The sequence below is a fragment of the Crinia signifera genome, chromosome 4 (genome assembly GCF_055691185.1).
Source record: "Crinia signifera chromosome 4, ASM5569118v1, whole genome shotgun sequence".
Taxonomy (NCBI): domain Eukaryota; kingdom Metazoa; phylum Chordata; class Amphibia; order Anura; family Myobatrachidae; genus Crinia; species Crinia signifera.
Genome location: NC_139220.1, coordinates 285,334,759 through 285,356,819, shown reverse-complemented (window position 1 = coordinate 285,356,819; position 22,061 = coordinate 285,334,759). Strand labels below are relative to the sequence as shown.

The 22,061-nt window shown below is 45.5% G+C and overlaps 1 protein-coding gene across 2 annotated transcripts; it reads right to left on the bottom strand.

The window, feature by feature from the left end:
* Window positions 1-15: 15 nt before the first annotated feature.
* GPAT4 (glycerol-3-phosphate acyltransferase 4) lies at window positions 16-20,071 on the bottom strand. 2 transcript variants are annotated; one of them, XM_083184862.1, is made up of 13 exons: window positions 19,957-20,071; window positions 17,398-18,225; window positions 15,956-16,025; window positions 14,533-14,824; window positions 14,379-14,453; window positions 12,907-12,996; window positions 11,172-11,265; window positions 10,978-11,093; window positions 10,040-10,095; window positions 8,377-8,462; window positions 8,162-8,290; window positions 1,097-1,176; window positions 16-1,011 (listed from the first exon to the last, which is right to left on the bottom strand). In XM_083184862.1, exons 2-13 carry the CDS (start codon window positions 17,560-17,562, stop codon window positions 903-905), a joined length of 1,362 nt encoding a protein of 453 aa, XP_083040988.1. In that variant the 5' UTR covers window positions 17,563-18,225; window positions 19,957-20,071; the 3' UTR covers window positions 16-902. The 2 variants fall into 2 exon arrangements, with proteins under 2 accessions (XP_083040988.1, XP_083040989.1); XM_083184863.1 differs by having other exon boundaries at window positions 19,857-20,006.
* Between the last annotated feature and the right edge of the window lie 1,990 nt (window positions 20,072-22,061).

The window sequence follows — 22,061 nt, the reverse complement described above, 5'->3', positions numbered from 1 at the left end:
CATGGGAGAACAGAATTGTTTTTCTTAAGATATTTTATTTCATTGACTATATAAAAACAAAACAAGGAACGTGGCCCAAAGCCCATGCAGGACAGGGTGTAACAGATAAAAAGGGAGGCACATGTCTCATGTAATATGGTATCTGGCAGGGTCTCCAACAGTGGCATCATTAACCCCCCAGTTTTGATTACAGGATATTTGGAGCCAGTCACCTGTGTGACTAGCAGGAACTGTAAATGAGTGAGATTATGGACCAGGCTGTACAGGGAAGTCATAAAGAAGCCATATTTCAGGAAATTAATTTGGGTCTTGGAGGGTCTAGGCCACAACAGCTGTACGAGGTCCACGCATTGCTGGCCTAACATTGATTCCTGCAGGTGAATATGACCTTTAACCTTTGGCCTGGTGTAAGATCCAATGGACTACAGAACTTGGAATCTGTTCTGTCTGTCTATCCAATGGTGGGGCAAGACTCGGCTTCAGGTGCCTTTCAGTCTGTAACAGTTTGAAGTCTAACCGATGTAACATACTTTGCAATGACCATTCAGGTTCTACAAAAACAATTTGTGGTTCCAAAACATTCAACAGACCTTCTGGCCACTATTGGGATTGGAAACTTAAGAGGACTGCACCCCTCAGAAACTGTCTGAAACAGTAATTGAGAGTGTTACGGATCCCATGGACACAGCTATTCGTTCTTAGAAGGACCGGCTTTGTCCTATGGCTCTCGCTCTTTCAGTTCCTCAGTTGATAACACATTATTAAATCCAGATTTGCTCCCTTTTCTTGTGTTCCCTCGGCTCTACCTCCATGGCTTGGAATCGAGCGGCTCAGCGCCTTCTTCCCGTGGCTTTGGAGCAGCAGTGTGGTCCAGGTAAGAGCCTGCTCCCTGATCCTAGGGCTCAGGAGCGACTTCGGTTCTCCTGGCTTCCAGAGATGATACGACTGTATAACTTCTGTTGTTCCTCTTTATATGCATCTTTGACCTTTTCACGTTTCAGTCCCCCATCCCTGCAGGGGAAAAACAAGCGCATAAGCAACCTGCTGTGATAGTGTGATGACCAATAATAAAAAGTAATAAATATTCAAGGTTTACCACAGCATATCAACAAGTCCACCCTGGTGAGCGATTGCAGACTTCACCCGGTTCGCAAATTGCACAGCATCTTCATTCTCCTGTGAGGCCAAAGATTAAATGTGAGAGTGGGGCAGGTAATATCCTCTCCATACACCTGTCTCCTCTGCCTTCAAGCATGCTCCCATCTCCCAAATGTCTACAACCACCTTTACTGCCCTTCATTCCTCCCACTCACTGCTTGACCCATTCCAGTCTCGCTTCCGTTCTCTCCACTGAAACTTCCCTCACAAAAGACTGTAATAACCTCCTTGCTCCTAAATCCAAGGGTCACTACTCTACTAATTCTCCTTGACCACTCCCCTGCTTTTGACCAACCTCTCCTTCTGTATTGAAAAAGCTCTCACTCACTCTTCCGTTTACATTTTTGGCCTCATCATCCTTTACACTCTCGCCTGTCCTCTTCGTTCCTAACCTTCTGTTCCATGTTCACTATTTACCCCATCCGTAGCACCCAGATCTGTCTGCCCCTCTTTTAGAATGTAAGCTTTCACAAGCAGGGCCCTCTTCACTCATGTGCTTTTTCATCTCTTATTAAAACCATCTTCTACAGCACCAAATCCCTTGGTATTCTGCCACACTAATACAGAGTCGTTCCAGAGTCATTTGCTGATGCAACCAAGTATATATACCCTGTACTTGTCCTCTATTGTCTTGAACTGTAAGTCATTGTATCATAGTTTTGTTCATATGTTTAGGTCATTGGGCAATACAGATCCCTTGGGACACCATATATGATATAGAAATAATTACATCTCTTACGTACTAACACAGCTGTCCAGTGCAGCAATACAGGTCTGAGAGAGAGAGAGAGAAAGAGAAATCGAGAGATGGATCGAGAGAGAGAGAAATCGAGAGAGAGATCGATCGAGAGAGAGAGAGAAATGGAGAGAGAGATCGATCGAGAGAGAGAGAAATCGAGAGAGAGATCGATCGAGAGAGAGAGAGATAATCTAACTGGATCACATTCTTCTGAAAAATGAATCTTCGGATAAGTATAGTTTTCTTCAGGCCTTCTTAAGCCCCTCATATACTACGAGATTTGGCCCCGATTTCATTCGATTCTGGAGGATTGGGCCGAGAAATCGGGTGAAATTGGCCAAATTGCGTAGGGTATGACATCTGATCTGATCCGATGCGCGGTCCTGTGCGCATCGGATCAGATCCGGATGTTGGACGGTCTGCACATAAGATAAATCATGTGCAGCCGTCTGGGGAAGCGGCAGGAGCAGGCTGGGAGTGGGGACTGGTCCGGGGGAGCGGCACGAGATGTAGCGGCAGAGCAGAGACCGGGGGCGCAGCGGGAGAATAGAAAGAAATCCTATTCAAAAGACTGGGCGGCCATTGATTGGCTGGGAACTCTGCTCTGCATCTGCGGTCCCCGCTCCCTGCCTGCCGCTACATCTCGTGCCGCTCCCCCGGACCGGTCCCCACTCCCAGCCTGCTCCTGCCGCTCCCCCGGACCCGTCCCCACTCCCAGCCTGCTCCTGCCGCTCTCCCCCTCCTCGGACCGGTCCCCGCTCTCCCGGACCGCTAGCTCTCAGGATTTTTACATGTGATAAATCACATCCGATTTATCACATGTAAAAAATGGCACATCAAGTGCCAAATCTTATCAAGCTCCCCCAGGGAGCTGCCGGGGAAATCGGGGCTGACTTGTCCTTAGGACAAGTCGCCCTAGTGTATGTAGTGTATGGACTGTTTGTCATATTACTATACAATTAGTACACAATTATATCACACAGTCTTCATCCACTGGCAGTCCTAGTATACATCATTGCACATCACGGTTCTCCTCTCACAGATCGCCTTGTTATACTGTGTGACCATACATGTTCTATGCAGAGTAACATAATGAAGTGGACTAGCTGCAGGGTGATTACCTGTGTTACCAGTCACCCCAATATACTACACTTCTAACAATAGGGCACATGTGTTAAGCCTGGTGAAGAGATAAAGTGGAAGGTGAGAATGCACCAGCTAGTCAACTCCTAACTGCCATTTTTCAAACATAGCTGATTGGCTGGTGCGTTCTCACCTTCCACTGGTGCGTTCTCACCTTCCACTTTATCTCATCACCAGACTTATTACATGTGCCCCAATACACCAGAATGATCAACTTTGTGTTTGTGTCTACTGTTTCCAGTGAGATATCATCCCAAATGGCTTTTTTAATGGAGAAGAGTGTGAGTGTATTATATACACATACATACAGACATATACACACACACACACACACACATTTCAATACTTTGAAAGTGTAGTAGCTAATAATTTCATTGTAATAACGAATGTACTTTTGCTGCAGGAAGTCTCATTTTATTTAATCAGGGAGTTTTGTGGGAAATAATGATATATGTCCTGGACGTTGAACCTTTGCCTATTTGCCTTCCGATTGATCCACTGCAGAGCAAACAAACACGTCTGGAGATCTGTGTCTGGACAGGGGCGTATGGGAGGAGGAGAAAAGGGGAGGGATCAGCGCTCCAAGTCTGATGTACTCCCAGCTGCTCAGTGCTCTTGTGTAATGAAGTGACCAGGATGGTAACCGCACACATTTCCTTTTTATTTAATTTATTTTTTTAATTGAAGCATATTTTATCGTATGATGTACAGTATAAGTGTACATAATACTAAAGTGTTAGCTTTAAAAGTTAGAGGACAATTGGTAAGTTATGATAACTTACAATAGTAATTTCTAGTAACAATATTGTACAAATGAGCACTGTTGTCATGACAAAGTCTTGAATAAAAACAGAATATTTAACATATATGATTGAAGGGATTCTTATGTAATAATGTTTTTTAACAGTAAGAATAAAATAGATACACATTATTATTCATGGGACAATTTAGTTGTTTAGGTACTTGTGGAGTATCACGGCTCCCATCGTATGGCATTGTATGCCATATGTAGTGGCATACGATTTTTACAGATTTTTGAGCATTTTTGCTCAAAAATCGTATGCGATCGCATCGGATGCCATACGATGGCATCCGATGGCACCCGATTTTGCACTGAAATGCATCAAAATGCATTGAAATGTGTATTAAACTTGTGAAATGCCCCCAAATGCCATTTATCATAGTGCACCACCCCCATTATCAACGTCAACCCGAAGTGTGGCGAGCGCAGCGAGCGGCGGCGGTATGCGTCTTATGACCTTTTCATACCCCCACTATCCTCGTCGGCGTGGAGAATAGAAAGTGTGGCGAGCTCAGCGAGCCACCGAGCCCGAAGCGTGGCGAGCCCCGCGAGGGGACGCGGATACCTGTGAAGCCCGCGAGGGGACGCGTATAGCTGTGAAGGTATCCGCGTCCCCTCGCTACGCTCGCCATACTTTCTATTCTCAACTCCACGCCGACGTGGATAGTGGGGGTATGAAAAGGTCGTAGGACGCATACCGCTGCGCTCGCCACGCTTCGGGTTGACGTTGATAGTGGGGGTGGTGCACTATGAAAAATGGCATTTGAGGGCATTTCACAAGTTTAATACACATTTCAATGCATTTTGCTGCATTTCAGTGCAAAATCGGGTGCGATCGCATCGCATGCGATTTGATCGTATGCGATGCGATTTTTTAGCATACGATCAGCATACGATGAAGGTCGTGGGAGCCGTGATACTCCACAAGTACCGTTGTTTATGCTAGAAAAAAATAGAATATGTGACACTCACTAGGCGATTGTTCTAAGTGATTTTGACTACATTGGGCTGGTGTTAACCTGGAGGGGGGAACCCTTTATTGGGGGTCCCCAATAAAGGGGTCCCCCCATCAGATCAAATGTCACACACATGCGATTTTTGAACGATTTCACGCCCAAAGTGCCAAAATCGGGTGAAATCGGCCCAAAATTGCATAGTGTATGGGCACCTTAAGAAGGCCATTGGATATGCCTGTAGGATCTCAAATTTGGTTACTGCGGAGAAAAAAAAAGGGTTTCTTGGCATTTATGTAAACCAGATGCCCTACGTAGTATGTCCCTCCTGTCTTTCATCCTCACACGTGTTCTAATATTGGGGAATACAGACAGAGCTTACCAAACGCGTTCCCTCATGGCACCCTAATGGTCCAGGTTATAAAGATATTCCTGGCTCAGCACAGATGTTTAACTCAAATTGTCTGAGGTACTAATGAAGTCACCTGTGGCTGAGCACGGATCATTAGGGTGCCTTGAGGACCACATTTAGGAAACTCTGTTACACATCAGGGCCAGTTATGAACAGACTCGGGATCGTGCCAGCCAACTCTTTAAATGATCTAAATCCTGTTACATTATGAGAGGATAATCACATATCAATAAACTGAATAGGACGGCTCTGTGAGGAGAGAAGGATTATGGGTAATTGAGGGTAAACAATGAAGCTGGTACTAAACGGGGAGCATTGCAGTTCAATTTAGGGAGCAACAACACTGAAACTGGATAAATTCCTAGAACAAGAATATTTTATACAATTGACCATTAGACAAATGTAGTAAATATATGGTAAAATATCTTTCAACAATAAATAACCTGAGTTCTTCAGGATACAGTCGCTAGGTCAACAGAATGAAAATCAACATACATTAAATCGACAGGGTCAGAAGGTCGACCTAAGGTTGACACAAGCATTAGGTTGACACTCAAAAAGAGTTTTTCATGTTTTTTTTCTCCAAAGCAGGCGGCACGTCGTACTCTACCATCCACTAGGTCATGGAGGAGGAATATAATAATGCACCCGGCACCGTGCCTGAAGCATAGCCAGCGCAGTGACACATGCGAGGGGATGTGGTACATTGATAAGGTGTCCATGTGGAATAACAGCTACATTCAGTACCCAAAAAACGTGATAAATCCATGTCAACCTTTTGACTGTTGACCTTCCCATTGTCGACCTAATGCTTGCATCGACATTAGGCCTGTCGACCTATTTCATGTGTCCACCTAAGGCCTTCAGTGGTGGACCTTCATATTGTCGACCCTGTGACCCATAAACAGTTCTTCTGCCTGTATGTGGAATTTAAGATACAGGTCGCTGCTGTTATTATGCTGAAACTGCCACAACCGGGGTCCAGGTTCTAAGTTGGGAATAAATAAGAACGAGCGAGTAGCTGTGCACCTGGGTATAACCATGATGCATTGCAGGTGGGGCAGTGAGATTTCAGCTGGGTACACCCCTAAAGACTTATCTTTCAGGGTGGTTTTATAATTATTATTTATTCACTTATTTGTATCTATTATGTGCAATTTGGTATACTTGGTCATCCTGACATTTTTATTCTCTCTAACAAAAGAATTAAACATACTCTGAAATATGTCTATGATGGAGGAAGTATGACCTTCACTTATAAACTGTAGACTGAGATTTATTTTACGCAACATCTACTGCCTGATATTGCGCATAACTGTATCTATCGATATAGATATATATATATATATATACATATACACACACACACACACACACACAAGGGTGGTGGTCTGGCACTCCTCCGCCAACAGGTAATGGCTGATGTAAACGTTTGCCCGGGTGCACGCACATCAGAACACAATATGCTCCAAATATACAAGGGAATAACTGCGTCACTCCTGGGTCTTCATCAAAAGAAGTTTAATGGCCTATGTCAACGGCGTTTCGGGACTCCTCCCGTCATCAGGATCCAGCCGGGTTGTTCGCGTCCTTGGCGACAGTGGAACGCAAACAGGAAGACGGGTGGAACGCAGCCCGTCAGCTGTGATTGCGTGTCACCGGAAGTGCAGAGATGACGACTTCCGGCAGGTCATCGAAAACGGATGGCTTCAGGACAGGTAAGGGTATTTATTTGGGGTTTGTGGGTATGTTTGGTTGTTGTTGCTGTGCCCTGAGGAAGGGGCTTTGGACCCCGAAAGCGCTTGGCGCTACAATACAGCCTTCATTTGTTTCATCATATCAGAGTGCCTCTTTATTTTGGACTTTTATTTTCTATTGTGGAAGTGCACCTGGGTTCACTATTATAGTGAGTGCCGACTACCAGTGGACATTATATATATATATATATATATATATATATATATATATAATTTCTATTTATGTTACAAAAGTTCAGCAGAGACCATAGCGCATGTGCAGCAATACCAATTATGACAGATCCACCCTGGAGAAAGAACGGCATCCGACGCGGGTGCATTCCAAAGACAGAGCAAGGGTTGGCGGCTTGAGCACACAACGCAGGCGCAGAAGGAATTGCCCAGAATGAAATATAGAAATAACACGTGCGTGCATTCCAAGTGAGGACAGCAGCAGTACATGCTTATACCTCTGAGGAAGCCATTGGCAAAGAAACAAATTAAGCTTTTAAAACCGGAGTAAAGTGCAATATTATGGTTTAATAATTAGATTTGCTATGATGGGTTTGATTATTAATTCATGAATATTATTTGTTTTTTGGCCAGAGCCTACGAGATGAGTGTTTATTGAAAGTATTAAGTATAGTCCCCAGCGCAGATTTTATCTCTCTCTTTTAGAAGTATGGGAGCAAATCTAACAATTTGCTCCGAAAACTTGGAAAACGTTTAAATAAGGATTGCTCGGACACATTTGTTAAATCCATTTGTAACAACCAGTGTCTGTTTTCCAGTGTTCCAAAGCAAATGTTCAATTGTCATTTGCTCCCATGTATTAACAGATTTTTGTTGCCACCACACAGATTGGACAGATAAATCTTTAGGTGTGTACCAGCTTTAGAATTGGGTGGGGTGTGCCCAAACTGAAATCTAAAAACAGCTGCCCGGCATTTGTGGGCTACATGCAAAAATAGCCAGTATTTACCCTGCAAGCAAAAACACATGCATGTATTTGGTCTTCTAGTGCAACATGGCTTGCCCAGGTGAAGTCTCTTACTTTGTTCCCAACTCAGAATCAATTGCAAGGATATATTCCAGTAGGTAGTGCGCTGAGGGGGTTTGAATGTTATATATGGTCACAAACCCAGCCAGATATCCATAAATTCTATTAAAGCGGTTCACAAATTGAAATACATTGAGACATAGAAGGTGGGAGCTCACCCGACGTGTCATAGGGGGGAGGTACCAGACGCTGCACACTATGGCCCAGCTGGTCATCATTCTTAGGAGGTAGGTGATCATCCCATACTTGCTGCTGTTCCAGAAGGCATCACCAAAGCGTGGGTCATACTATACAGAGAGAGGAGAACAGTCAGCTGCTGCACAATTCACTACATACAGTAAGAGCTTTTACACAGGACCCCACCTCAACTCACCTTGATTGCCACAGGGTACACCGTGGCTCCTATCTCAAAGCTTCCCTTCTTGAACATCATTACAGACGTGTTATTGATGCAGGTGCCTGACAGTAGAGAGAATGGGCTGTAAGGGGTGCATTATCTACACATACCAGGACCTTAATGACTGTGAATCATTGGACTGAGAGATTATACAAAAGTGCTAGTTATTTTATACCCACAGCCAATCAAATGTACTCATTTGTTTCTGCATCCAGTATATAATCCCCTCTTCAAAGTCACAGTGTGTAAAGTTGGTTAGGTTGTCTCTAGTTACATGTCACCGCGTATTTTTATTGGCTCAGTGATGCCAATACAAACAACATAAGCATGACATAGGTGTGCATGTATGTGTAGAATACACATTGTACACACACACACATACATGTTTTCTCAGCACTACATTTAAAGGATTTCTAATAGCGGCTCAGCCTGTTTACAGAACACTATTTACACAGTAACACAGGATAGTTCAGATAAGATAACACGTTCCCTGCGGCTCATCACACTGTAAACATACTTAATTCCTCATTTACATATTCCAGACACATCTGTACCTGCTTAAAAGACATTACAATGTCATGTGCCAACCATGGGTACAAGCAGGTCCACAGCAAACCAAGTTTAACCAGAAGCTATCCAGCGAAAAATCTGCTTGGGAGGACACTGGAGAACCCAGACAACAACCCACCCTAACATGGGGAGAACGTACAAATTCAACACATGCACACAGTGACAGAACTAAACACAAGGACACGTGGCAGTATGACAAATAGCCACTAAAAGAAAAACATAGTTAGTACTTGGCTACCCTTAAAAAGGTGCCTCCACATACTGTCACTTGAATCACATGTATTATACTGTTGGTCTAAATAACTCAACCTATTGACCATATCAGCATGATTTTATGCATTCTCTGCACATAGGGGGGTGGGAGAGTGTGTGTGTGTGTGTGTGTGTGTGTGTGTGTGTAAATGCTCTGTCTTATACTATGATCAGATAAGTATAATCATCCCTATCCAAATGTTTATATGGCTATCTGACGGTATTGTATGAATATCAGAATGTGTGTGTTTAGTGGCTGGAAGGTAACTATATACATTGTCTGCATTTTTATTTTTTTTATTAAGTTTCTTATACAGCGCACACATATTCCGCAGCGCTTTACAGAGGATATTTGAACACTCACATCAGTCCCTGACCCAGTGGAGTTTACAATCTATATTCCCTACCACATGTACACGCACACAGACATTCTAGGGTTAATTTGTTGGGAGCCAATTAGCCTATCAGTATATTTTTGGATTGTGGGAGGAGACCGGAGTGCCTGGAGGAAACCCACGCAAGCACGGGGAGAATATACAAACTCCACACAGTTAGAGCCATGGTGGGAACCGAGCCCATGACCTCAGTGCTGTGAGGCAGTAATGCTAACCATTACACCGTCCGTACTGTAGAAAAATAATTGCATTTCTAGGATTAAACTGGACTGATTAACATTAATTAGTAGTAAATGGCAATTACCATATTTGCTTCTCCACAAAATTAGCAGCCTACATATAGATGAAGCATGACGTACATGTAAAATTATAGGCAAGGTGTATACTCCCGGCTGCAGGAGGAAGCCCGGCTCCTGTCTTACCTTCAGGAAATATTAAGATGGGCAGCTTGCTCTTGTCCTGCACATGGTCAGTCAGCCTGGGGAAAGGAAAGGACTGTTAGGAGCTATGACGAAGGAAAGACAGTGAGGTGACCAGAGCCCATGAAGAGACAGAATAGACCAGGTTCTCAAACTTAGTTCTCAGGACCACACAGTTCATGTTTTCCTGGTCACCTGTGGATCTTTATCGGACAGTTGGTGATACACCTGTGTACAGCTAGGTAACCTAGAAAACGTGACCTGTCTGAGGATGGAGTTTGAGAACCACTGGAGTAGATAATATGAAAGCACAAAGAATCTACAGTACAGTGGGTAAGATGATTACATAGTGTACACTGAATAGTAAGGTTAGGTACAGTAGGTATAGGAGCACATACACTGTGAGGTTAGGTACAGTAGGTATAGGAGTACATGCACTGTGAGGTTAGGTATATTAGTACATAGTGTACACTGAATAGTAAGGTTAGGTACAGTAGGTATAGGAGTACATACACTGTGAGGTTAGGTATATTAGTACATAGTGTACACTGAATAGTAAGGTTAGGTACAGTAGGTATAGGAGCACATACACTGTGAGGTTAGGTATATAAGTACATAGTGTACACTGAATAATAAGGTTAGGTACAGTAGGTATAGGAGCACATACACTGTGAGGTTAGGTATATTAGTACATAGTGTACACTGAATAGTAAGGTTAGGTACAGTAGGTATAGGAGCACATACACTGTGAGGTTAGGTATATAAGTACATAGTGTACACTGAATAGTAAGGTTAGGTACAGTAGGTATAGGAGTATATACACTGTGAGATTAGGTATATTAGTATATAAACTGAATAGTATGGTTAGCTATAGATATGTATAATCTACAGGCAAAATTTTATTATCTGTATATTAGATCGTCAGCTCCTCGCTGCCTTACCTTTTAGCCACAAGGTGACGATCTTTGACTTCTGAACGTTCAAACCAGACATGTGGACAGGCCTTAACCATGGCTCTCTGTATAATCCCCATTAGTCCCCCATGGATTTGTCCCACCTACAACAAGGAGAAAGGACTAGAACACCGTACTATTGATCACAACAGGCCCAGTAATCTGTAGATACCACCACTCACCATAGCATAGTACCCGTCACTGGCCAGGATGATGACATCGATGGGGGAGGTATGATTGGCCACACAGATGCCTCCCTTCCTGGGTCTGTTCTCGCTGCAAAGAGGTAGAACGCAGGCTAAGGGCAGTATTCAATGAGAAAAATTCTCCGTGTTTTATGGAGAATTTTTGCTTTTTTCGCCTTGGACGGAGCATTTTGCTCTCCAAAAGTGAACCACCATATTCAATGTGAAATATTTGCCGTCTTTCTAAATGATTTTCGCCGTCTCTCTCCGTGTAGAAATTCTCCATCTTTTGATCTGAGAGCTGGAATGTGAACTTTTAAACTAAAAGGGTAATTTTTTTAATTTTGGTGTAAAAAAATCAGGATTTTTTTTCTGTAAAGGGGCATGTTATTTTTATTCATGTGCTTATAGCACATGAATATATATTTAATTTAAAAAAAAAATATTTTTTAAAAATATATATATTTTTTTACACAGTGCAGCCAGCAGGGGGCCGGAGCGCTCGAGCCGCTCATTAGATATTCATATATTCACTGCACTCGATCGTTAATATGCACGATCGGGTGCAGTGAATACTGGGTCCCCCGCTGGCTATAGGGGGGGGCAGCCTGTGCTGCCTGGGTCATGGGGAGCCCTCCTCCCCTCCACATTCCTCTGGAGCAGCCAGGGAGACTTTAATCTCTCTGGCTGCTTCCGTCCCCCGGCTCCCTGAAAGCTTAAATACATTGGGCGGTATTCAATGAGCCTGATTCGCCATGTTTTTATGGCGAATTTGTGCTGTTTGGCGAATTTTTGACAAAAACGGTGAATCACCCTATTCAATGACCACATGGCAAATACATTTGAAGGTTTTTTTCGCCATGATTCACCGAGTAGCAATCGCTATCTTTTTATGGAGAAGTGGAATGTGAACTTTTAAAATAAAGAGTTTTGTTTTTTACATTTGGTGTCAAAAAAATCAGGAATTTTATTCTAAAGAGGAGTATGCTATTTTTATTCATGTGCTGTAAGCACATGAATATATATTTAATTTAAAAAAAAAAAATTTTTTATTTTTTTTTTACACAGCAGCCAGCAGGGGGCGCCGGAGCCGAGCCGCTCATTACATATTCATATATTCACTGCACCCGATCGTTACGATCGGGTATAGTGAATATACGGTCCCCTGCTGGCACCCCCGGGGGGCAGCCTGTGCTGCCTGGCACCCGGGGAGCCCACCTCCCCCCCACATACGCTCTGGGGCAGGCAGAGAGACTTCCATCTCTCTGCCTGCCACCGTCCTCAGGCTCCCTGCGGCATTCGCGGCAGGAGCTCATATTCACCAGTCAGGGGCAGCGAGCCCCTGACACGTTGAATACCGGAGCCGGCGAGGCTCCGGAACGTGGCGAATGTGCAGCGAATCCTAAAAAGGATTCGCTGCACCTCGCAGGTATTCTCATTGAATACTGCCCATTGAATAGTGGGAGCAGGAGGCTCCGGAACAGGGAGAGTTCATGGCGAGAGAAAAAATCTCTCGCCATGCACAGAGAATTTTTTTCATTGAATACTGCCCTAAGAAACCTGCACCTCACATTACACATAGGGAAATATAGGGGACCTGTCTGACAATAGTGATGTCGAGGAAACATTCTCTTTAGTGAACTCATTTCTAATCTAATGCAGATAATCTGAAGACCATGAACTGTAGGGAATGTTTTTGCATGTTTCTCTGAGGTAAGTGGAGGCAACTTACCTGCCGTGATATGTAATGATTGCTGTAAGGGCGCGCACGCAGATCCGGTAACACATAAGATGCACGTGTTTGCTGAGGAACTCCTTATACCTGAAGCAACAGTATACAGTATGAGACATTCTGACACCAGGGGGCGATAGTCTTTCTTTACAGGTTCTTGCACAACATTCTGTTACAACAATTGAGTCAATACATGAAGCAGAGAAAATAGTTGAGAAGTGAGTCAGTGAAGAAGCTGCCCATGGAAACCAATCAGCTGCTATGTAGAATATTATAGCATGCACGTGATAAATGTTACCTCAAAACCGAAAGGTTGCAATGGGGGGATTGGTATGAAATCCCGGCGGTCGGAATCCCGACAAGGTGGGGGGACGTGGATCACCCCCCCTTGTGGGCTCACTGCCCTCGCCAAGCAGTGGTCCCGATGCCTCGCTACGCTCGGCACACTAATTTATTCTCCCTCTATGGGTGTTGTAGACACCCACGGAGGGAGAAAGTGTCGGGATTTCGGCGGTCGGGATTTTGAATGCCGGGATTCCGACCGCCGGGATTTTAACTGCATCTCGCCATGGGCATCTTCTGCACTAGTTCACGTCTCCACTCTTTTTGCTGCTTGCTGAATAAATCCCTGTTAGGCAACCTGTAAAACTCTAGCAGCGGTGGAACTACACATCCCAGTATGTCCTACCACAGTTTTAGCACGTCCTAATAGTAACACTGTGGCAAGGCATGCTGGGAGGTGTAGCTCCGCAGCAGTAGGTGTACCAACCTCTGTTACAGAGAGAAACCGTACCAATCCCTCACTGAATAAAGGAAAACAAATATAATTGCCTGGCCTTCCTGACCCTATTACTAGCCACAAACAGGCTAACCTGTCCCCTCAGACCATGCTCTGCGCAATATAATCACTAGATCAGGGGGTAGCCAACTCCAGTCTTCGAGAGCTACCAATAGTTCACGTTTTCCAGCTCACCTCGTAGGTATAAAGGTGCACTCATTACTGACTAACACATTTTAAAAGATCCACAGGTGGAGCTAATTACTTCACTTGTGATTCTGTGAGGAGATCTGGAAAACATTAATTGTTGGTAGCTCTCGAGGACTGGAGTTGGCTACCCCTGCACTAGATAATACTGTGCTGTTCTGCCCAGGGGTGGAGCATTTCAGTGACACACACAGGTCTACATCCAATTGTGGAAAACTACAGACCAACTGCCTGATAAACCTGCCAGGATTGCAGCTCTGGAGGAAGGGAGAGAACAGAAGATAAATGGGCTGGAGGCAAGGGAGTCTGACACAGTGGAAAGAGGAAGGCGCTTGGCGCATATAAATAGGGTTCTAAAAATAAAGAAGTTAATACTAGAAAAAAAAAAAAAAAAAGACATGAGCCATTTACATTACATTGGCTAGTAATAGAATAAAAAAAGAGCACCAGAACATACAACACAACATATACATAAGATTCTACTTACTGGCCATTAGGTAGGTATCCAACTATTGTAGTTCCAATTACCAAAAGGCTGATCCCCGTAACAGCCAAAGCGACCCTACAAAGGCACAATCATAGGTGAGTGACTGTCTCCCGACCACGCTGGCACATATGCACCACACACGCCATGTAGTCACCTGAGTGGCAGCAGAAACGTGTAACGGACCAGCATGCCCAGCCCCCAGAGCACAGTGAGACGGAGGCTGATGTGCTGAAAATTGTAGTTAGTTCTGCTCAGCAGGTTCCACGTCTCCAGCTCTTCTGGCGAGAAGCGTTTGGTCACCTCATCGTCCATAATGCGCTCCATGCCTTGCCGACAGAAGTAAAAGATGTCCGACAGCTCGAACTCCGGCTTACCCCCAGATCGCCCATTGCCACGTAGTTCCCATATACCCTCCTCCAGGGACGTGCTCTCCTTAGCAATAATACCTGTAAATTAGGAAAGAGAACAATTAAAAAGGAATGACAGAAAGTGTTATACGCAAGGAAGAAGAAACAGAGGAGACCATAACCAGAAAGGGAGAGGATTGGGAGAAACTGCTGTCCAAAGAGAAGACAGAGAAAGCACTGAGATGGAGATGAGGTAGAGAAGCAGCAGCAGTGCAAGAAGACAGTGACAGATGGTTAGCAAAGAGAGTACAGCAAGCGAAGATAGTGTCAGATCAGTGGAAGATAGTGTGATAGGAGTAACTGAAATATGCAATCACTATGTAGACATTAAGGGCCTGATTCAGCAAGGCTCGCTATGCATCGGTTGTTCACTGCTTAGCGAGCCCTGAAAGGCCACCCGCCCCAAACTGCCCCCAGCAACCCCTCGGTACCATGCAAGGGGATGTACATGAACACATCCCCTCGCAAGCGACCGGAGGGGAGAGAAATCATTCAATGGTCGTCTCTTTCCTTTGGAAATAAGTCAGTTTGAATTGACTTCCAAAGAGAGGGGAGGCGCTGATTTCATGTGACGTCAGCTGCCCGCCCCTGGCAGGCATCGGCCCGCTTGCACTCCCAGGGGAACACCCAGCATTTTAATGGGGAGAACCATAACACGCTGGCTGTTCCCCTGCAGAAACCCCCCCCCAACCCACCCTCCACGCAGCAAATGGCCCGGCGAGTATGCGCAAATCCTGACCGCTGGGGCCAAATTCGGATCACACACAACGAGTGACCCTGACATTTAGAGACATGTTTAAAGTTCCATCACTGGCACAGGTGAAACGCTCTGAGAAGAGGTTCCACCGCTAGTATTGTGGGGTCTACATACTCACTATACATACAGGGGTCATTTTACTAAGATGTAGTTCTAATGAAGATGGGATGTTACCCATAGCAACATAAAGATTCTACTTGTTATTTTTTTTTTGCATTGTCTAGAAGATAATAGATCAAATCTGATTGGTTGCTATGGGCAACATCCCATCTTAGTAAATTTACCCCACAGTGATTGCAGACGTCCTGTACCCAACCAGTATGGTGTCAGATGGTGAGAAATGCTGACGTACAGAAAAGCCGTAGTGGAAGAAAGAACTATGCAGACACCATACCACATACACATACACATACCATTGGTCAGAGGCTTATATAGAGCGTGACTGTTTTCCTTTACTCCGCGCTCGATTCGTAAGGTTGCCCACTGCGTGAAATACAAACATGCCATTAATAACCTAGAAAGTGTCCACAACTGTACAGTTGTAGAGTTCAACCAGAACAGGTACACGGTAACTTGCCAAAATTCATAGAGTCGACAATGCCATTTACATTTAGGGTTCCAAGATCAAGATTTTTACTACCATAAATATCCCGGGTCATCCCACACCTCAGCAACCTGGTTCGTGATGCAGTGTGAACAGGTAAGCAGGTTGGAGGGACCCGTTCACAGCAATAGAACAGATGGTTCATAACCTGTCTCCAGTGATGTCACCAACCCTTTAATAAGCCAGGTAGGGACCCTAATCTAAAAGAGGTCTCATGCCGGATTGCACCAAAATTTTCAAAGATGATCAAAATTCTACCCGCTAATCTCTTCTGGGGCCAAGTAATATAAAGCAGCAAATCATTCCCGCCCTGTCATTTTAATTGGCAGGATCCCATGTGTGTCGTTATCACACGTCATCTGTACACAGCAAAGACTTTCAGTTCTAGGTCAGCAGGTCAGATGACACAGACTTCAAGGAGAAGATAATTACTGTGCTGCATTTCAGGTCAGCTACAGGGATGAAGTTATTTCAAATGCACGCACAGAACCTCACACCCTTTCACTGACACTGTGCAAACACAGAAATACCATACACAGCAATACAATGGGGGTTATTTTAGTTCACTCTTTCTGACAAAATCCTTCTTAGATGGACAAAACCATGTGCACTGCAGGTGGGGCAGATGTAACATGATCAAAGAGAATTAGATTTGGGTGGGGTTTTACTTCAAAGTGAGATCTATATTGCAGTGTAAAAATAAAGCAGCCAGTATTTACCCTGCACAGAAACAAAATAATACCCCTTTCACACAGAAAATGAAATACCCGGGTGAAGCAGTTCCACCCGGGAATTTCATTAAATACACGGGTCCTTTTTCTGTGTGAAAGGGCACACCCGTGTCGTAAATCCCGTGTCTCCGACCCGGGAAATGACCAGGGTCGAGGACACGGGATTTATGACCCGTGTTGACCCTTTCACACAGAAGAAATACCCGTGTTATTCAGCAAATTACCAGGTAGAAATTTTCAACCCGGTAATTTTGTTCTTCTGTGTGAAGGGGGGTCAGGCTGCTCCCGGCAAATTGACACTGCATTTGAAATGCCGTGTATTTGCCGGGATTTTCAGACTTTTCTGTCTGAAAGGGGTATAACTCACCCAAATCTAATTCTCTCTGCACATTTTTACATCTGCCCCCTGCAGTGCACATGGTTTTGTCCATCTAAGAAGGATTTTGTCAGAAAGAGTGAATTAGAATAAGGCCCAATGTTACCTATTATATGTAACCTCATATAACTCGTGTAGACTCACCGTGAAAATGCGAAGCAAAGTTTTCATGTACAGACGGCGGATGCCGAAGGAGACCCCAAAGATAGCTGGTACGATGATGAAGACGAGGAGAAGGGTAAACCACAATGTAAGGGACAGGCCCAACAGGTTACATAGCAAGCTGTCAAATGGGAGCAGGGAGATCATGATGTGTGAGCGAATAGGAGGTAGGCCAGGGATTGTGTTGGGGGGCGGGGGGACAACGACAACACCGAGAATAAAATAGAAACGGCAGTCTTTTGGGGGCTCACTGGCTTTGCTACTTCTTCATAAGGATCGCTGGAGGGTAGCCATGCCCGAGGACACACCCTTGCCAAGGACTAGAAATAATTTATAAGGTGCACATCCTCAGCAGGAGTCGAGATTCAGATTTAAATGGCTTATAAGTGATGCTCGAATGTGTCCTCAGTGGTACCAGGTTTCCAGCGTCCCCTCTGGCAGTACAACGTTAGCATACATGTGATGCTTGTGGACAGTGGTTCAATTCTCCTTGGTCCACCAGCTAGGTTTTTATGATGTGTGTGTCTGTAACACCAATATCCCTGTCCTTTCTTGATGGAGACCATTGACAGTGTTTTCTCTCATCGGTGATGCCTTCTCATCATGACCAAGTTCAATCCTTTAACCCTGGCTCCCAAATCCAAAGTCCACTCTCCAGTCCAGTCTTAAATGAACCCGTGCTGGCATAGGCATCTCTCGGTGGTAAGGGTCTGGGGGCGTGGGATTCCTCCCCTCACTGGGCATACGCTGGCTGTAGCCGAGCCTCCTTCCTCCTACTCCTGGGCAGGAATGCAAGATGTAACTGCCAGCCTGAATGAGACAGACACAGACAGCCGGTTAAGGGACTGCAGCCAAGATTCAGGGTCAAAAGGAGAAAAAGAGTGGAAAAACAAGAAATAGATGCAGGGAGGGGGCAGCAACAAAGGGAAAGAGAGTGGTATCAAAGGAAAATAGGTCACAAGACATCACACGATGCATGCTAGTACATCAGGTGAGCGTCAGCTCTTATTTACCAACAATTCCACTAACCTGTGGCTAAATGAACACACATCGAAATGCAAATATTAGACTTTATAAAGTCATAGGACTTGTTACTGTAACCTGGGATGCGCATAGTCAGTACGGCACCCATTAGGTCTCCACGTATTTTTTTAATAGCAGCATAAAATGTTTGTATGTAAAACTAAATAAAAATATGGTACTTGTTTCCTAGAACGGCCACAACGATTTAGATCGTTGTGGTCGTAAGATAAAAAATCGGATCGATCGCATCGCATGCGATTTGGTCGCATACGATGCGACCGATCCGATCGACCGATTTTTCACCCGATTTTTCACCCGATTTTTTTTTTTTTCACCAGATTTGTTTCAATTGCCCCCCCAAATGTTAATAAGTGTGCTAGACCCCACGATAGACGTGAACCCGAAGCGTGGCGAGCGCAGCGAGCCCGCGAGGGGCGGCGGTGCGCGTCCTCCGACCTTTTCATTCCCCTACTATCCACTAGGGCGTGGAGTGAGAATATAATAGTGTGGCGAGCGCAGCGAGCCACCGAGCCCGAAGCGTGGCGAGCGCAGCGAGCCCCGCGAGGGGACGCGTCTAACTTCACAGGTATACGCGTCCGCTCGCCACACTATTCTATTCTCACTCCACGCCCTAGTGGATAGTAGGGGGAATGAAAAGGTCGGAGGACGCGCACCGCCGCCCCTCGCGGGCTCGCTGCGCTCGCCACGCTTCGGGTTCACGTCTATCGTGGGGTCATGGCGGGCACATAAAAAATGTGAAATGGGTCATATTGGCCCATTTCACCTTTTTTATCATTTTTCCCTATGTGAGATGGACTTAATCAAGTCCATCTCATCTTGTGCCATTATAATGGCACAAGACCGACCGATTTCAATGTTAAAAGATTTTTTAACATTGAAGTCTATGGAAAAATCGGGTCAATCGGTCGGTCGCATCGCGGCCGATTTTAATTGGTCGCGACCGATTGACCCGATTTCTGTCAATCAAAGTGAAAAAATTGTAAAAAATTGGCCACATCGTGAGGATCGTGTCCCTTAATTAAGAGCCACGATCACTCACGATTGTGGCCGTTCTAGGAAACAAGTACCAAAAATATATCTAGACTTCTTGTGTGACCCATCCTGGGTTCTTGTGAAGCAGAAAATAAAAATTTGCAGACAGCCAAGAAGCATTAAGCACATTTCTACATAGAAAGTAAAATACTTGATGACATTACAGATAGGGAACTAGTGGAAGTGACCAGCCAGAGCCACTCTCAGACGGCTGTTCAGTGCCCTGGTGCCCCAATGCCCACACCTGTGACAGCTGGCAATGGGGTGTGAGGAGACAGGGAGGGTCACAGCACACTGGGCAAGAGGGCTAGCACTCAGGTGTGACGTCTTGTACCCCCCTCGGATATCACTCAGCACATACATACCAGTCTACGTCACACAGTGCTCAGACCCCCGCACACACAGCCCGGAGGTCGGCCACATGGACACACACACACACAGGCCCGGGTCCCCTCCGTCTCTCACCCGCTAGTCAGTCACCGAACTTGCGCGCTCCCGTTCCTCTCTCCACTTCGACGTCATCGGACGATGGTCCGGGAACGCGCACGGCCTGACAACAATAGAGATGCACGACATAACGGAACTAGGCAACACATAACGGAACTGGGCGTGCGCGCCACCAAGAGGTTCCTAGGTGCAGTGCAGGTGTGAGCATAATGATAATAATAACATACCTCTCAGCATAACCCACTCCAGGAGGGACACAATGCTCTTAATTTATAATTATAATTAATGTTTGTGGCTTTTAAGTATTAATTAGCCGCAAATATCATAGGATAAATGGGCTACTTAGTGCAGAACCTGGCTCCTGTCCGTGTCCCTGTGTAGGAGCCTCTTAAGGTGCCCATACACGTCCCGATGCGGCGGTGCGATCTTTGCTTTGAGGTGCGCGCTCCCGTGGCATCTCATCGCACAGTACAAAAAGTATGTGCTGCACATACTTTTTGTACTTGCTTTTCATCACATTGCATTGCATGCACAACGCATGCACAAGGTATGCAATGCGATGTGATGCGTGCTATTTAAGCTCAAAACGCACTCCCGCATCGGGACGTGTATGGGCACCTTTACTTATATGATTGCCATTGTAGATGCATCTGATGCATCTTAGTATTTGTAGTACCAGGTATTGACATCACTTCCGGTCACACGGCTGGCCGGGCAGTCAGTGTTAGCCGGAGCTGGAATAAAGACGCACCTGATTGAAGCTGCACAGGTGTCCGTGAGTTTCCTTGATACGCACACATCTACATGGTGTCAGAAGCGGAATCAACATGGCACATGGGCTGAGGAAGATTGACCCATTGGTTTTCGATGAACACATCGCTGACAACTGGCTCCGCTTCAAAAGAGAGTGGCACGTGTACTGCATCGCGGGCTTATCAGAAAAGTCAAAGAAGGTACAAGCATACACGCTGCTAAACCTCACAGGCACAGACGCCGTGGACAAATCAGAGGCATTCATTTACGCAGACACAGAAAACAGAGAGGAGCCTGAGGTCTTGCTTGCTAAGTTTGAGGAGATCTGCATGGCGGTAAAGAATGTCATCATGGACAGGCACATATTCAACTGCACGAGTCAAAAGGGCGACGATACGGTGCAATCATACGCCTCCACACTAAAACTACTGGCAAAGAAGTGCAACTTTGGGACACTCACAGATGAACTCATCCTTGACAGAATTGTGTGTGGCATTAGAAACGACAAGGTACGTGCACAGCTGCTAAGGGAGAAGGGCCTCACAGAATGACGCGACTGGGTGTCATTGCACCAATTGAAGAAGCAACACAATGGGTGTTTGCAATGGTAGCAGCTGCAAAAAATAGATGGGACTGTACGGTTATGCATTGACCCAGTACACCTAAACAAGGCACTTTAACGCCCCTACCACCCACTCCGCACCATCGAGCAGGTGATTGCCGACATGCCAGGTGCAACCGTCTTTAGCACCCTGGATGCCAAATGTGGGTTTTGGCAGATCCCTCTGGACAGAGCTTCTTCCTTGCTTACTGCCTTCATGACCCCCATTGGGCGCTACGTCTTCCTCCGCATACCATATGGCATCACCACGGCAGCGAAGTTTTCCAGCGATGCATGGAGCAACTGTTCGCTGGCTACCCCTGTGACATCATCGTTGATGACATCCTCGTCTGGGGCCGCATCAGAGAGGAGCATGATCAATGCCTCCACCAGGTACTCCAACGGGCTCGCGCCCTCAACCTCAAGCTCAACCCTGACAAGTGGAGGTTCAGAGTCACGGAGGTGGCATACGTGGGCCACATCCTCACTGACAAGGGCATCCTGCCAGACCCAAACAAGGTCTCTGCCGTCCTGCAGATGCCCCTCCCAGTGGACAAATTGGCACTCCAGCACTTCCTAGGAACTACCTATCCAAGTTTCTCCCACAGTACAGCGATACCACTGCACCTTTGCGGCAGTTACTGCATCAGGACTCTAAATGGTGTTGGCTGGACCCACACACACAGCTGCTGTCAACCAACTCAAGACCATGCTCACACACCCACCGGTCTTGCAGTACTTCAATGTGCATGATCCTGTTGTCCTTGCT

What these genes read in the sequence shown, in the direction of transcription:
- GPAT4 (XM_083184862.1), bottom strand. Translation starts at nt 17,562, where the DNA reads ATGATCTCCCTGCTCCCATTTGACAGCTTGCTATGTAACCTGTTGGGC. An exon ending in ACGTTTCTGCTGCCACTCAG is followed by an intron (nt 14,454 to 14,532) that starts GTGACTACATGG and finishes GTGCCTTTGTAG; the next exon opens with GGTCGCTTTGGCTGTTACGG. An exon ending in GTGACGGGTACTATGCTATG is followed by an intron (nt 11,094 to 11,171) that starts GTGAGTGGTGGT and finishes TCCTTGTTGTAG; the next exon opens with GTGGGACAAATCCATGGGGG.